This window comes from Schistocerca serialis, chromosome 6, assembly GCF_023864345.2.
Source record: "Schistocerca serialis cubense isolate TAMUIC-IGC-003099 chromosome 6, iqSchSeri2.2, whole genome shotgun sequence".
In the NCBI taxonomy this organism is placed as follows: domain Eukaryota; kingdom Metazoa; phylum Arthropoda; class Insecta; order Orthoptera; family Acrididae; genus Schistocerca; species Schistocerca serialis.
In genome coordinates, this window is record NC_064643.1 from 274,455,091 (window position 1) to 274,473,713 (window position 18,623).

At 38.8% G+C, this 18,623-nt stretch overlaps 1 protein-coding gene across 1 annotated transcript in view; it reads right to left on the bottom strand.

Moving 5' to 3' along the window:
- Positions 1-5,949: 5,949 nt before the first annotated feature.
- The window catches only part of LOC126484049 (protein l(2)37Cc), a 31,671-nt gene continuing 18,997 nt past the window's right edge, over positions 5,950-18,623 (bottom strand). Inside the window, exons 5-7 of the mRNA XM_050107393.1 lie at positions 14,310-14,426; positions 11,326-11,421; positions 5,950-6,563 (exon numbers count right to left, since the gene is read on the bottom strand). Coding sequence (XP_049963350.1) covers positions 6,348-6,563; positions 11,326-11,421; positions 14,310-14,426 — 429 coding nt within the window. The 3' untranslated portion in view covers positions 5,950-6,347. The remainder of the gene's footprint in view (positions 6,564-11,325; positions 11,422-14,309; positions 14,427-18,623) is intronic.

An 18,623-nucleotide genomic window follows, 5' to 3' on the forward strand; every position in this document is an offset into this window, starting at 1 on the left:
AAGCTTCCAATTAAATCCACTGCTGCAGATTACAGAAACAAAATCTCAAATAAGCTGGCTAGTCATTCAGTCACCACTAATAGGGCAAATAAAGAGTGGGCCACATTTCAGGTGGTCATTACTGAGTCAGTTGAAGAAACAATTGGTTTTGTGAAGAAAAAAGGCAAGACTGGATTGATAAAAATGAATCGTGCACATCTAGGTACTGAATCATAGGCTTTTTCCTTGTCATATAAAACTAAATACGGTAAAACCTCCTTTTTACGCTTTTCAGCAGAATGACCCAAAATATATATAAAATTCAAGAAAGCATAGGAAACACAGCTGAAAAGGAATAAATTTCTCCTACTATCATTCCCTTTATATTGTTCATATATAAAATCTTAATTGGTTTTGTTTCTTTCTAACAGTAATTAGCTTTATTACGAAAAGGACAGTTGCTACTCACCATATAGTGGAGAGGCTGAGTCGCAGATAGGTATAACAAAAAGACTATCAGAAAATGAGCTTTTGGCCAACAAGGCCTTCGCTGGAGATAGAACACCCACACAATGACCTGCAGTCTCTGGCTGCCGAGTCCAGATTCTCTCTCTCTCTCTCTCTCTCTCTCTCTCTCTCTCTCTCTCTCTCTCTCTCTCTGTGTGTGTGTGTGTGTGTGTGTGTGTGTGTGTGTGTGTGTGTGTGTGTGTGTGTGTGTGTTTGGTTGGTTCAGGGACATCCTGGGTGAGAAAGAGGGTGGGAACTGTCATCATGTTATGGAGCATCTCGAGGACTGTTTATATCTAAGATCAGGTTGTACCAACTTAAGACTGTGCACCTAGTATGGTTTAGCGTATTTCATGCGGAAGTAAAGATGATTCATGAAAGCCCATTATAGAAATGACCATCTTCGAATGCCAAGTTTATTTGTGTAAATGACTGTGAAATTAAAGCTGTTGTAATACAATGTAGTGGTCAGAAGGAAGGTTACTACCAACGTTATTACTGTCAGATAATGATCATCATTAAGGCAGTGATTCAGCATATTTTCCCACTCTTCCAAACACTGAACTACAATGCAGGTAGCCATGACCCTACACACGGACAAATGAAAATCTTGCTTACCGCACTAACGCTAAATTACTTGATCAAAAATTTTGCATATTATGTGCATTTTCTGCCTTTTCCATAAGGCTGACTTTGAGCAGGAATACAATGCACTTTTTGGAGGAATCTGTACGAGAACCAGTGTTAAAGGTTGTGATAACATCAAAGAAAACTTCAAATGCGGGAAACGTAATATGAAAGTCTTAATGATGGGAAAGCATTGTGTTGAAAGAATAAGACTTCTGTTGGTACCAACAAAACTGAACGTAAAAAGCAGGAAAACAAACTGTGGAAATGTAAAAATGGGGGTTTTATTGGATGGAGGCTTCTGTTGCTTGCATTTTTTCTGGAGTTGACTAACACACATAATGTCTGCTGTGCTTCTGGAGGACTATAAATCACGTTGAGATTCAAGTAAAATCCTCTCTGAAATAATTTAGAACATATTTAATAAAATTCTTGTGAGAATTTTACCTGCAACTGACGACAGCAATATGCCACAGTAGTTCTCACATTCACTATGGTCAACTTTCTTCATGTTATCAGGTACTTCTCAAGTTTCTCAGATTTCAGAGCATCAGCATAAAAAGTCTACTCTTCAAGGGTATATCTTAATCTTGTATTAAAACCAGAGGAATGTTGTCAGGGCCAGGAGGCTTTCTTGGCCTTAAGTACTGATTGGTTTGATGAAGTCTCTGCATGTGGGTGGATGTGCATCCACTGGTGTTGGCGTTGCTGAGGGACATGAGAAAAAGTCCTCAGCAATGCTGGTGACATTATTTAGATGCAAAGAGAAATGTTCCTTCCAATGCTCCAAGAGTTTTCCATCAGTTACAGTGATGGAATTGTCACGCAGTCTTCAAAAACTTGAGCACTTCCACCAAGAAAAAAAGAGATATTTCTTGAACATTAAGCGGGAGGACATGTGACCAACACTAAGGCTCTCGAGAAACCGGGTCTAAACAGCAGACACGACCATCATCGCTCATCAACTGAGATGGTTAAGCTATGTTCATTACATGAGTGATACAAGGCTTCCCTGCCAAATCTTATATGTTGACTTGTGCTCTGGCAGGAAGCCTCTTTGAGCCCCACTTAAGTGCTTTAAGGACAAGCTAAACACATTATGAGGACGACTTTTATAAACAGGTTGTGGACTGCAAAACTGTGGAGGAACACTACATCCACCACTGTCAACTTGTTTCAGGAAGAATGTCACAGACATCAAGAGGCCAAGTGACAACCAAGAAAGCTCCACTCATTACAGCCCTGTCCTCCTCCAACCATTTAGAGTGGATGCATGTTTTATGCATGGACTGGCCGGTTCAGCCAATGGAAACACATCCATCCAATGGAAATACAACCATAAGTCGAGTGGAAATGCTCACTCTAAGCAGGAAGAAGCTGTGCACACTTGGAATCGAGTTGCAGCTGCTGACGATGACATGCTACTTGCAGTTATACAGTGCTTCTCTAGTGGTCACCAGTGTATCACATTGCAAACTTGAGCTATACAAAGTTCAGACTGCACTGCAGCTTATATTACAAAATAAAACAATTGGTATTGTTTATATTCTTAATTGCAATTAACATCATCACTGTCCAAACCTGCAGAAGGGGTGCAATACTTATAAGTTCATAATACACTGGACAGTTTGTTGAACTGCCTTATTGGTTACATGGGTGACGAATAGTCATCATTTTGATCACATCGTTGACCAAAGCCAACAGATTGTATCACAGTGTAATCTTTATCCATCTCCAGCTTATCTATTTCACATGCTGTTCCCCTTGCTTCTTCCTGACACACTGTGTCAGAGTTTGAAGATTGCTGTTCACCAAAATGCATAAAGTATTTACCTGAGTATAAGATGACCACCCAACAGCAACTGCCCCCCCCCCCCCTTACAAGGCTCCACGACAATTTTATTTTTAACATTCTGACTAATCAAAATTGCAAAAAGTTTCATTGATAAGTATGTCTGGAAAAGTTAACATTATATCGGTTCTAAACTTATGTCATACATTGACCGTCTACATTTTGATAACACAAGGATAACACAAGGAGAATTACTTCCTGTTTTATTGACACAAATATTTGGCCATTTCTTCCAAATATATTGCGATTTCCAAAGAAGTAGTTACGATGGGAGCTAAAAGCAAAGCTGAAACTGCCGCAACTGAAATGGGAATGTGTTTGTCACATAAATCTGGCTATTTCTTCTGATTTGGTTGTGATGTGAGAACACAGCTGTTCCCCTCAAAATACACAGTGGATTTTTCTTCTACACTGATGAGAAAATGTGGCAGTGTTCCTTCACCTCTTGCATCCAAACATATTGTCAGCCCACTACTCTCTCATTGGCTGTGTAAAACCAGTGGCCGACACTTCCCATCATACCTCCCAGCAAGCATTGACAACATTGCTGCACAAAACACTTAAGTATGGCAATGGCCATATATGGATTTTTACCTGTCCTGTCGAAATTTATATTACTACATTGTCCAATATTATTAATGAGTTATTTGTCCAATTTTGAAGTCGATTTAATTTCGACTACAAATGGACTGAAGCAAACTGAAATTTAATGCGGTAGACGTTCATAAAAAGCCAAAGTACGTGGTATACATATCACTGGTTGGCAGCCTGAGAAAACAGACTGCTTGTGCCCCTCCTCACATGCGATCAACTGCTCTGCAAAGCTGGTGCCATTGTTCCCCCTCCCATCCTTCAAACAAAATCTACGTGACTTAGCTTCATCTGTAAATGTACAATGACCTGCTGTATCAATCTATTATATGATATAAAAATGCTGATGTCAGCAGTAATAGTTTAATCTGCAAATGTAATACCATCCCGTATTTTTCGGAAATTGGGAAAAACTTTGTCTTATAATTGGGTAAATACAGTAATAAACTGTTGTGTAAGATCATAGCCTACATTAGACATATCAGTCTATAAAGATATGCATTAGTCTATCGGTACTGAGCAAAGCTATGTGGGGAACTTTAAAACAGCCCCACAAGAGAAATATTGCTGTCCATGTTCTCTTTAATATTATAAAACTGGTCAAATCTCTATTACTTGTGTGTGAGCAACATAAGATCCTTTACATGACTTAAGTATAAATAAATGATTACTGTGAAAGCCAAAAATAAATGTGTTGAAAATATAATTTTTATCATTTGATTTCACTGGCGCTATTTACCATTTGAGTACTTTTCATTAGGAAGTGCTCAAAGCAGAGAAGATTTGTCTGAGGTCAGGATGTGGTGGTGATTAATGCTGAGCAGAAGAGATAATCACCTGGCCCATACAGTACAAAAACATAATTATTTGATGCGGTGTTAATGAAGATGAAATTACCAAATTAACAAAGTTCATACTGATGTACAGGCATACATTCTAACTGGAAATGTATGTGACAAGCCACTGTGGTCAATACTGTACAGAAACATTATTGGACTGTGAAAAGTGGCAACTACAGGAGGAGATATGCAAATTGCCTGAAGTCTTCATATTTCTGCTGTTTGAGGAAAAGGGGGAGGATATGGAAAGGGGGGGGGGGGGGGTGGATAAAAGAAGTAGTGTGGTTTTTGTGAATACTCCATTTGGACAGTCAGAGTGGAAGTTGACCAGAACATAATTGTTACATAAGTTTCAGTCATCAATAGTGGCAGTTAATACATGCTGACGACAGTACACCAACCTTGCCAGCCACTAGATACTGTATCACTGTCAAGGTCACTCCTCCAATGAGCACTGTCACTAAATTCTGTATATTTCATTAAGTTTAGTCCAACTGCATTCAACTTGGGATGCTGACTTCGTTCACCTTACGATCAAGCTTCCATCGCCTTAATATGTAACCTGTAACACTACAGGCCATAGGATTTTCAGACCAATGACAAACTCAGATGCTGCAGCATCCTTTCATTGTGTCAACAAAGATACCTCTGCCTTATAAGGAGTACACACTAACTGACAACTGCTGCATTTACAATCACCACCATTCCTTTCCTGGTATGAAATATTATGTTCCTTGTTGCTATATGACAGGCTACAAACTTATGATCACCTTGACAGCAGAAAAATTCTTTAGTAGTATTAAACACAGAAAAGAGCCCCGTTGTTACTTCCTTTAGTTATTAATAAACTTTCAACAGGGAAAAGGTTTTGAACTCCACTGCAACAGACAGTTCATACCTGGAATACACAACTGTTGCCTTTATGTGTAAAATTGATTTCAAGCAACTCTAAATGGATTATAGTTGCAAATATTCCACATAGAATGTTTTGTATGCAACTGAATGGTCACTAAACATATAATTCCTTTAAATAGCAGAAAGCTAGGGGTATCAATAAGTCAAACATAAAAAAAATATTTCTACACACTAGAGAAAAAAAAAAGAGGGAAAAATTGCTTCTGTAAGCTTTATCGCTCCCTCCCCCCTCTTCATAACAACACATTTTACATTGGGAAAGGCATCCTAAAATGTTAAGAATGCTCTCAAATTCCACCCATACACAGACTGCAACAAGATAGGCTGCCTATTTGAACAGCATAATGAGGAGGTATAAAAACTGTATAGGACAATTATCAGATGAATATGAAATTTTCACCTATCTATCCAGACATTTCATTTCACTGATTGCTTTGCACAACAGAGTACAATATTGCAAAATATATTTAGTATTTAAAATACTGTTGTGCAACACAGGAAACACACAATTTAAATTTGCTTTGCTCAAAAATAACCATATCTATTTGATAGATAACTTCTACATGAGAGTACATAAAAGGCTTTAGGGAAGTGAAAGGAAATGATTCTAATTTGAAACAGAAATTAGGAAAGTATCAATACAATTAACAGCACCACAAATGGGCATTTATGATCCACTAGCAAATATATAACTGCCTCTAAAAACTTTGCTTCAAACTTGTCCAGAAGCTAAAAAAAATTTGGTAACCACTCCTCACTGACATATCATCAGTCTTCACTACAAAATACACAGCAAATGCTTACACATTACAAATTCCTGCTTTCACAGTAACACAAATATCTTTCTGTCACACTGAATGTAGTACTAAATGTTAACACTACCAGTGAACCACATAAATCCATTTCTGTAAATGCGAACAGGATGAACCACAATGGAAACATTAACAATTCTGCCAATGACTCATTTCCTTTGCAGATCCATGGATGTCACAAGGGACTCAATAGTGAGGCTGTATGGATGCAGCAGGCACATTTTTCTATTGTGTTGGCAAGTTCAGCAGCACATTCTGCCCAGGTGGCAAGTACGCAACTTGGCGAGATCTTGACAACTGATATGCAATATCTTCTGCTGCTTCAATCCGTCGCAGTTCTACCAGACCTTCTCCCGCTTCTCCAAATGACTTGGCCAACAACAAAGCGGCTTGTGCATCCCCCTCCGCAGATATAACAGCTGCTTTCTTCTGCTGCTCAGCCTACAAGTAAAGAAAAATACTGTCAATGAATATGGCTTACACTGTAACAAGTGAATTCCATTGTTCCATTATGCAACCAAGTTTGCTGTTCTTTGACCGTATGCAGTAACTTATTATTTAAAATTTAAAAAGGGAAATGGATGGGTTAAAGTTAGATATAGTGGGAATTAGCGAAGTTCGTTGGCAGGAGGAACAAGACTTTTGGTCAGGTGGATACAGGGTTATAAATACAAAATCAAATAGGCGTAATGCAGGAGTAGGTTTAATAATGAATAAAAAAATAGGAGTGCGGGTAAGCTACTACAAACAACATAGTGAACGCATTGTTGTGGCCAAGATAGACATGAAGCCCATGCGTACGACAGTAGTACAAGTTTATATGCCAACTAGCTCTGCAGATGACAAAGAAACTGAAGAAATATATGATGAGATAAAAGAAATTATTCAGATAGTGAAGGGAGACGAAAATTTGATAGTCATGGGTTACTGGAATTCGATAGTAGAAAAGGAACAGAAGGAAACGTAGTAGGTGAATATGGATTGGAGGTAAGAAATGAAAGAGGAAGCTGCCTGGTAGAATTTTGCACAGAGCACAACTTAATCACAGCTAACACTTGGTTCAAGAATCATAAAAGAAGGTTGTATACATGGAAGAAGCTTCGAGATACTGACAGGTTTCAGATAGATTATATAATGGTAAGACATAGATTTAGGAACCAGGTTTTAAATTGTAAGACATTTCCAGGGGCGGATGTGGACTCTGACCACAATCTATTGGTTATGAACTGTAGATTGAAACTGAAGAAACTGCAAAAAGGTGGGAATTTAAGGAGATGGGACCTGGATAAACTGACTAAACCAGAGGTTGTACAGAGTTCCAGGGAGAGCATGAGGGAACAATTGACAAGAATGGGGGAAAGAAATACAGTAGAAGAAGAATGGGTAGCTTTGAGGGATGAAGTAGTGAAGGCAGCAGAGGATCAAGTAGCTAAAAAGACGAGGGCTAGTAGAAATCCTTGGGTGACAGAAGAAATACTGAATTTAATTGATGAAAGGAGAAAATATAAAAACGCAGTGAATGAAGCAGGCAAAAAGGAATACAAACATCTCAAAAATGAGATAGACAGGAAGTGCAAAATGGCTAAGCAGAGATGGCTAGAGGACAAATGTAAGGATGTAGAGGCTTATCTTACTAGGGGTAAAATAGATATTGCCTACAGGAAAATTAGAGAGACCTTTGGAGAAAAGAGAACCACTTGTATGAATATCAAGAGCTCAGATGGAAACCCAGTTCTAAGCAAAGAAGGGACAGCAGAAAGGTGGAAGGAGTATATAGAGGGACTATACAAGGGCAATGTACTTGAGGGCAATGTTATAGAAAGGGAAGAGGATGTAGATGAAGATGAAATGGGAGATATGATACTGTGTGAAGAGTTTGATAGAGCACTGAAAGACCTAAGTCGAAACAAAGCCCCGGGAGTAGACAACATTCCATTAGAACTACTGACAGCCTTGGGAGAGCCAGTCCTGACAACTCTCTACCATCTGGTGAGCAAGATGTAGGAGACAGGCGAAATACCCTCAGACTTCAAGAAGAATATAATTCCAATCCCAAAGAAAGCAGGTGTTGACAGATGTGAAAATTACCGAACTATCACAGTTTAATAAGTCAGGCCGCAAAATACTAACGTGAATTCTTTACAGACGAATGGAAAAACTGGTAGAAGCCAACCTCGGGGAAGATCAGTTTGGATTCCGAAGAAATATGGGAACACATAAGGCAATACTGACCCTACGACTTATCTTAGAAGCTAGATTAAGAGAAGGCAAACCTATGTTTCTAACATTTGTAGACTTGGAGAAAGCTTTTGACAATGTTGACTGGAATACTCTCTTTCAAATTCTGAAGGTGGCAGGGGTAAAATACAGGGAGCGACAGACTACTTACAATTTGTACAGAAACCAGATGACAGTTATAAGAGTCAAGGGGCATGAGAGGGAAGGAGTGGTTGGGAAGGGAGTGAGACAGGGTTGTAGCCTATCCCCAATGTTATTCAATCTGTATATTGAGCAAGCAGTAAAGGAAACAAAAGAAAAATTTGGAGTAGGTATTAAAATCCATGGAGAAGAAATAAAAACTTTGAGGTTCGCCGATGACATTGTAATTCTGTCAGAGACAGCAAAGTACTTGGAAGAGCAGTTGAATGGAATGGACAGTGTCTTGAAGGGAGGATATAAGATGAACATCAACAAAAGCAAAATGAGGATAATGGAATGTAGTCGAATTAAGTCAGGTGATGCTGAGGGAATTAGATTAGGAAATGAGACACTTAAAGTAGTAAAGGAGTTTTGCTATTTGGGGAGCAAAATACCTGATGATGGTCGAAGAAGAGAGAAAATGTAGACTGGCACTGGCAAGGAAGGCGTTTCTGAAGAAGAGAAATTTGTTAACATCGAGTATAGATTTAAGTGTCAGGAAGTCGTTTCTGAAAGTATTTGTATGGAGTGTAGCCATGTATGGAAGTGAAACATGGACGATAAATAGTTTGGACAAGAAGAGAATATAAGCTTTTGAAATGTGGTGCTACAGAAGAATGCTGAAGATTAGGTGGGTAGATCACGTAACTAATGAGGAGGTACTGAATAGGATTGGGGAGAAGAGGAGTTTGTGGCACAACTTGACTAGAAGAAGGGATCGGATGGTAGGACATGTTCTGAGGCATCAAGGGATCACCAATTTAGTATTGGAGGGCAGCGTGGAGGGTAAAAATCGTAGACGGAGACCAAGAGATGAATACAATAAGCAGATTCAGAAGGAAGTAGGCTGCAGTACATACTGGGAGATGAAGAAGCTTGCACAGGATCGAGTAGCATGGAGAGCTGCATCAAACGAGTCTCAGGACTTAAGACCACAACAACAACAACAACAACAACAACAACAACTTACATAAAAGATTTGATGTATTTTAGTTGCAACATGGTCCACAGCTACTACCAATTCGCCGAACGGTTACTAAGGCAAAACTCAGCAGTAATGAATACAAAATAACAGGATATTTTAAGCTATCTAATAGCAGGCAGTGAGGCAGGATTATCATTCAGTTTTTGATGTTTTGCTTAATCTACAAGGATCATTCCTTGAGTCATGGCAACTATGGTATATCTTACAATAATGGGATGACATGGGACTTCCATGATGTGCGTTGAACTGGTAATGCAGTGTGTATCTGAACGCCAACACAACATAGGTTTATAGTACAGAAGGCCGCAGCAGAGGAAACACGCATTGGAGCTCTTTATAAATTTACTGTGCACGAGCACAAATGGAACAAAAATGAATCAAAATCAACTACTGCCCTCCAGAATAGTCCCCCAACGGATCCAGGCAGAAATACAAATTACAATGAAAGCACTGAATGATACTGGCATTGCTAACAATGTGTGTCGCCTATCGCTGACATACTGTGAGGATATCTTTCCTGTTCGCAAAGTGCCTCCCATACAATGGTTTCTTCAGTTGTGGAACAAGGTCGATGTCACATGGATTGGAGTCTGGTGAGTAGGGTGGATGGCGGAGGATTTCCCACCCCCACAGTTGTACACACATTTTGATGATGCCTGGAGTGTGGGCTATAGTGTTATCACGGAGTACGACTGCAGCATCCAGCAGTGGCGGAAGTTTTCATTACTCACAGCTGTTGCACACTGATCAGCCAGAACATTCTGAATATGGAGATGGCTTCTGCTGTGTTGATATTTCTTAAAAATTTTATTTTGGCTTGAGACTGAACACCATCAAACATTTTGATGAGCCTTCTCTGGCTCTAAGATGTGTATTCAAGTTTAATTGTGTCACTACTTTTGTAACAAATTTTTGTCTTCCTTGAAATACAAATGCAATGTCTTTTGGACAATTGTTAAGTAATTTAAGCAACCATTGTCCACAGACTTTTCAAACATTAACTCATCATAAGTGATTCGATATGCAGAGCTAACTAATATGCACACAAATGTTCCATTTGTCAACAGTTACTTGTTTATTACAATCACAGCCTGGACCAACACTGTTTGCCAGTTTTTAAACAGCTCTATGAATCTGTTCACTCTACACTTTCTCTCTGTAAGTACACACAATACTTTTTCAATTTAATTGGCATATGTTGTCACGTTCTCATGTATGCATAACAAATGGTGTTGGCTTTTTTTTTTTTATTAATCAGCAACAAAAGGATTGAGGTGCAAGGTTCAAAGAAACAATGGCAGACTATCAGCATCAGAGTGCAAACAACAGTGCATTCAACTAAAATATCTTGGTGGATATTTACCGACTCATTGTCATCAAAATGAACTCCACAAATAAAAAGTGAGAACTAAACAAGGAAAGAATCAATAGTGGTAACAGTTACAAAAGATCAATATCTGAAGATATCAGTAAAGAAAAAATAATGGCCCTGAATGGAAGGACTTCATTTTTAGATTATGCATTATTGTCTTTTTGATTTTAAGTTCACCATTGCCACCAGGAACATAATATAAAACAGTTACAAAAGATCAATATCTGAAGATATCAGTAAAGAAAAAATAATGGCCCTGAATGGAAGGACTTCATTTTTAGATTATGCATTATTGTCTTCTTGATTTTAAGTTCACCATTGCCACCAGGAACATAATATAAAAAGAGTAATGAACCAAAAATAACAAAGATACAATTTTCATTATAACATGCAGACACTAAACATTCTATAATTGACTTGATGCTTACCTTTTCTACCAAGAAGCGTGCCTTCTCTGCTTCTTGTTGTGCTACCTGTTTGAGTTCTACAGCCTGGGTGAATTCTTTTCCAAAAGTCAAATGAGTCTGAAAAAATTATTTTTCTTTGAATCAAATATTAAAAATATAAATAAAATTAAACAAAGCTGTAACTTAACAGCTGAATGATATCCATTCTCTAAGAGTTGATAGAAATTAAATTCTATGGAAGAGAAAGAAATGCAATATACAAAAAAGAGTTACTAAGTGACAAGACTCATGTAAGAAACAGTAGGGAGTGATACGGGCTGTAAATACACAGTAGTAGAAATGAACTATGTGAATGACGAATGAGGTAGCACCGACTGATTACTATTTCTTGGCACTGTGCACTTCATTTTCAGCAATCAAGCATTAATGAGACATGAATAATGTAAAATCAACACCATTTTAAACTACACTAACAAAATATTAACTATAATAGTATTATGATAATTCTATTTCCATGTATGCATTTGAAATTTTACATTGCTGACTGACACTAACACTCAAATCTAAGATGTTTCACCGACTCAAGGAATGTGTATCCTATGCATCAAATACAATTAACTATCCAGAAAATAAAGTCCAAAGGCATTGCTCCACAAATTACCGAACAGCCAACTAAGAACTACAATGAGAACAGTGTTATAGTTTTATTATCCAAACTAGCCTTTTCCCTGCAGCTTCACCGGCATATGCATTCAACATGTATATTGAACACATCCTTTACTCCCACTCTTTTTGTACATTTCCTCCACCCCCTCTCTGCCCATATCCTCCCCCTCCCCAATCATCTGACCTTATCCCCCCCCCTCTCCCCACCACTCTCTCTTTCCATCTCTGCCTCCCACTCTTCCACCCACCACTACACCTTACACCTGCATTATTCTCTTCCTCTCGCTCTGTCCATCCTAGGCTCTATCCACCTCATCCTGCTCACCATGCTCTTCAGCACGTGTGGCTCCTGCAATACAGTTCAATAAACCAGGTTGATATTAGTCCCACAGCATGCCTGTCAAACAGAGCAGGCTACACATCAGAGGCTTGAAAATCATTTATTTGCCCATGACGCAGACTGCCATGCAAAGTAGGTCGATAACACAGGCTGATATTACTCCAACACAACATGCCTGTCATGCAGGGCAACTTACATGTTGGGGCCTGGGAAACAGTGTCTTACCCTGACATATAGGCTACCCTGCAGACCAGGTTTATTTGGCTGGCTGATACCATTCCTGAACAACATGCCTGTCGTACGAGGCAGCCTTATGCGAGTGGCTGGGAGAAACACATTTTTGCCTGCATCTCTGCACCTACTGGAGCTTGGAGGTTATAAACCCCACAGTGTCGATACCCGTGAGGCCTGCTGTTTCTGTGCAAAATTTGGTTGAAATTGATCCAGTGGTTTAAGAGGACATCGTGGACACACATTCTGCTTTATATATACATGAAACGCATAACAGATGAAACAGTATAAAATGCACCTTGACAAACACAAATCATGCTACACATATCCTTTCAAGATTTGAAAACCTCAACTTTACTAATGATCAAGGTCAGGCCTGTGTTACTAATATTCAAATTTTTCACTTCAGTATTGGATGTGCACTTACAAGGGGAGGCCGCCAATTGTGAAATTCAGATTCGATTCATACTGCGCATAATAAAAGCTCATGGCCAGAGGTGTAATGTGGCAAAGCACCAAGATGCACTTCTCAGCCGTTGTCGAGAAAATCGACAGTTAAAAGAAACCGTTGCCGTGAAATACTCTCTACGATTAATAATTTTCCACAGCGTCTTGGCACAGCGGTACGCGCTCGGGTTCGTAATCCGAAGGTCGCTGGATCGAATCTTGCGCCATGCAACATTTTTTATTATTAGTTTATTGTAATTCAAATATAACATGCATAAGCAATTATATTAATGAATTGCTTATGCATGTTGGTGAAGGCGGATCGCTCTCCAATTGCACCGCCTCCATTTTTCCGTTTGTTTAACAGGACGCACCAAAGCTCTCACGTCCGCACTGATTTTCGACGATGTTATAAGTTGCACTAGGGACCGCATCTACCTTCTTTCGAAGTTAGCAGACAACTACGCTGTTATGCAGCAGCTCGTTTCAGCCCATTCAACATCTGTCTTTCAAGTGTAACGAGCGAGTAACGGAGTTTATATTTCATACCTGCCACAGCAAATTTGTGTTCATGGGGTTTCTATTCTAATTTGAACGTTTGACTTACGCTATACGTATTCGTTTCGGAATATCGTTTCTACGTCTTCCGTTAACTATACGTGGTTAACATTATGAAGACAATTAATAACATTTGTGAAATACAACTTTGTTTGGGGAAAACATAATGATGTTCGAAGTCGCCCGTTTTTCCACAACAAACGACTTTCAACAACTTATTATCCAGTGACCTTCGGATTACGAACCCGAGCGCTTACCGCTGCGCCACGATGCTGTAGAAAATTCTTAAGTCGTAGAGAGTATTTCACAGCAACGGTTTATTTTTAACTGTCGATTTTCTCGACAACGGCTGAGAAGTGCATCTTGGTGCTTTGCCACATTACACCTCTGGCCATGAGCTTTTATTATGCGCAGTATGAATTGAATCTGAATTTCACAATTGGCGGCCTCCCCTTGTTAGTTTCAACAAGAGGCTAAAAATAGATTGCTCTGCAAGTCCCCTTTGCTGATCCACGAATAACACATATTGTAGTGAAAACTGAATAAGGGATTTGACAAACTATAATAAGTAAAATGTAACAGTGGCATATAAATAGGACCTATGGATACCACATGTCTAAAACCTTTTAAGGAAGTAAAAAATTAATTTTTTTGAGATTTCCCACCAGATTAAAACTGTTTGCTTGACCGGAACATGAACCTGCATATACAAATTTTTAATTGGCATTTGTTATAAACATTAATTACAAAGATAAGTACTCACAATTGAGATGTCATCCAATATAACACCAAACTGTGATGCACGTTCCATTAGATCTTCACTCACTTTTTGCGACACAAGTTCTCTCTGAGTGATGAGTTCACCAGCATCAAATTGAGCCTATAAATAGTTACATAGGTATTTACAACATCACGAGCCAAAAAATTTTGAAAACCTAAATATGGGAGAGGAGATGTGAGGGCAAAGTGAGGAACGAAAGGAAATATTCTCAGTCGTGTCAAATCACTTTACCTACTCTTCATAACAGTGTTTGTACAACATGAACATTTGAAATTTCAACTTTATCATGCATCATGTTCAACAGTTACCACAAATTAAAATGACAAACTACAGATACAAGACAAAAATTAAAATTATTTGTAACAGCTAACTTCACTACCTGCTACTACTCCCAGGTCTGCACAGCAAAATAACTACCTTATATTAATTTTCAATCAAAGGCCAAAGAGCAAAACCCTGAATCTTCATTTTTTATGTGGGTATAAATTAGAACATCATATGCTTTATGAAGTTTGGTAGCTCTTGTCATCATTAGTTTCCGCACTCTCACTTTCATCGCATCACTACACGGGAATTAACACAGCCGATTACATAAAAAAATGACAATGGTTACAGAGAAAGAAAATAATGTGCATATATGGTCTTAAATTTAATAAAGATGCAAGTACTTTGGGATGCACTGCTTCTAGACGGAACAGGAAAAACTAACAGATCAACAAAGGAGTATTAATAAAAGAGACAAGATTGCTGGCCAGTACTTCAGGAGGTTAAGCACTGGTGAGCAGTTCTGTCTCATAATGTATTAGTTCTGTTTACTGAGTGTCCACTTGATACTGGCAACGGAGTACATCATGTAAGGGTCAAATGACTGACATGGGTACTGACATGTTACTGGCTTGTTAATCCTTTAACTGCTCTGGACATGTTAACGTGTGTGCCTTTGTACCTGTCCCTGTGTGCTCTGAACGTGTTTAGGTGCGTCATCAGTCCTTCTGCCTGGTACTCTGAACATGTCTACGCGTACTCACGTTCAAAGCACACAGGGACAAGTAAAAAGGCGCACACGTTAACACGTTTGGAGCAGTTAAAGGGTTAACAAACTACACAGATTTGCACATAGCATGGTTTGGTCATGGAGGTACTGGAAGACATTGAAGTGTGAGCAGACAGAGTCCAGCTTAATAATTTCCACCGTACATGCCTTTGCCTTTTTTTGCATTCAATGGGCATAATCCTTCAATCAATAAGATTGAAATTTTACTATTTCTTTCATTCTACTCACTGCATAAGTTTCTTTTTTTCCTAGAAAAGGGAAAATTTTTAAATTTAAAACCTAACAATACAGGGAAGTAACTACATTCAAATTATAAAATTTAATTGTGGCTCATAGTGGAAATTGGTAGGTAAATATAGTCAATTGAGCAAATACTTCCACCTCCATCCGTATTTCAAATTTTTTTTGTCTATGTAGTTTGGTCAGTTCTGCCATAATTCTCAGTGTCATGGGACTAACTCCAGTGCAGATCTTCATTATCAGCTTCATCAGCAAAAACAATACTACTACTATTGCTGCATTACTGTTCTTAGACAAAAGTACATCTATCACAAATATTTTACTAGACAATAATTTGTTTTACCACTCATATATCACAAAAGTAAAGACAAATTGTGGACAGAGTACACAAGTATACAATGTGCTGACAAAAGTCATGAGATAACAATATGCACATATACAGACAGCTGTATTGTTCCATATATACGGTATAAAATGGCAGTGCATTGACAGAGCTGTCATTTGTACTCAGGTGACTAATGTGAAAAGGTTTCCAAATTGGTTATTGTCGCATGATGGGAATTAAAAGTTTGAATGCGGACTGGCAGTTGGAGCTAGATGCATGGGAAATCATTAGGGAACTCAATATTCCGAGATCCACAGTGTCAAAGGTGTGCTGAGATTACCAAATTTCACGTGTTATCTTTCACCATGGAGAACGCAATGGCCAGTGAGCTTCACTTAATGATTGAGAAAAGTAGCATTTCCATAAAGTTGCCAGTTCTGACAAACAAGCAACACTGAAATAACTGAAGAAACCAATTTGGGACGCATGACAAACATATCTGTTACGACAGTGTGGCACAATTTGGTGTTAATGGGCTATAGAAGCAGACGACTGATGTGAGTGCATTTGCTAACAGCATGACAGTGCTTGCAGTGCCCCTCCTGGGCTCGTGACCACATCAGTTGGACCCTAGACAAATGTAAAATTGCGGCCTGGTCAGATAAGTCCTGATTTCAGTTGATAAGATCTGATGTTATGGTCTGACTGTAGAGTAGACCCCACAAACCAATGGACCCAATTGGTGAACAAGGCACTGCGCAAGCTGGTGGTGGGTCCATAATGGTATTGGACTGTGTTTACATGGAATGGACTGGGCCCTCTGTCTGCAGCCACTATTGTACTTCATGTTCCCAAACAATGATGGAATTTTATGGATGACAATGTGCCATGTCACTAGGCCACAACTGTTAGTGATTGGTTTGAAAATTCTGGACAACTCGAGTGAATGATTTGGCTACCCAGTTTGCCCAACAAAAATCCCATCTAACATTTATGGACATAACTGAGAGGTCAGTTCATGCCCTAAATCCTGCATCCCCAACACTTTCGCAATGGCCATAGAGGCAGCGTGGCTCAATATTTCTGCAGGGGACTTCCAACAACTTGTTGAGTCCATGCCACGTCAAGTTGCTGCAGTACATCAGGCAAAAAGAGGTGCAACATGATATTAGGATAGGGTGTCCATTCGTCCCGTTTTTACCAAAATGTCACGCTGACCTGAAAGTTGTTTTGGGGAAGCTCAAATGTCCCGTTTTTTTTATGATTCCGCTTGGCTAGAGTATTTTACGCTACTGGTTGTTTGACTTGGTATTAAATGCACAATTATTTACACTAGGAAGCATGTGATAACTTTCAGCATACCCCAAACATGTACCAAACTATCAAAAATCGCAAGTAATTTTAAACACACTATAGGTTATGAATAACAATGAAAATTCTTGTCTTCTAAATTGATCCACTGAATCCACCCTTTCGGTCCAGAGATACTCTACACCACTGATACTTGCTCCCTGGCTTTCGTTGCCACACTGTTAATGTTTTGCACTGTGCAATCACTGTTTCATTATGCCAAAACGAAAGTGTAATTTTAACAGCAATATAAAAAGCGAGTTTCCTTTTATCACTGGTAGTGGAGAAACTAGAATGTAAGTTGTGCAGATCAAAATTTGCTATTGGTCATGGTGGAAGGTCTGACATTGCGAATCACATTAAGACTAAGAAACATCGCATGAGTGATCAAACAAAAAGAGCAAATAAATGTGTGAGTGACTACTATGTAAACTTAAAATCAGTAACAGAAATGGATAGGCACTTGGCAGCACAAGAAGCTACGTTTGCATGTCGCAGTGCAATGCATAACCATAGCTTTAAGCCAATGGACTACTACAGCAGTTGTTAAACTTTTCAATCCTAAATTCACATGTGGACACACAAAATGTAATGCAACCATTTCAAATGTTATTGCACTGTATGCATCTCAGCAGGTTTTAAATGAACTGAAAAGGGCTTGATTCATTTCTGTAGTGATTGATACATCGAGTCATCTGGATTTGAAGTTGATTCCTCTCCTTATCAGGTATTTTCACCCTGAAAATGGCATCACGGTGAAAGTGCTCGAATTGGTTGATTTATCTGGAGAAACTTCAGATTTACTTCAGAATTATGTGCTGGATGTTTAAAAGAAATATGATCTTGAAGGAAAGGTGATTGCAGTTTCTGCAGACAACACTAATGCCAATTTTGGTGGTAAGCAGAGGAAAGGAAAAAACAATTTGTTCTATAAACTGCAACAGAACACAGTGAATAATATAGGAGGGGTTGGCTGCCCAGCACATGTGGTGCACAATTCCTTACAAACTTGCTCAGATTGCCTACCCATCGACTGCCAATTAATTGTAAACAAAATCTACCAGCATTTCCACATATATACAGTAAGGGTTGAATCTCTGAAGTCATTCTGTAAGTTTATTGAAACTGAATACAAAACTGTACTCGGGCACAGCAAGACAAGGTGGCTATCTCTGCTACCAGCACTGGAAAGAATTGTAGAGATATTTCCTGCTTTGAAATCATATTTCATTTCCCTTGATAAGTTTCCTATTATCCTTAAACAATTCTTTGATAACCCTGTGTCTATTGTTCTACATTTTCTTGTTAGCCAGCTAAAACCTTTCTC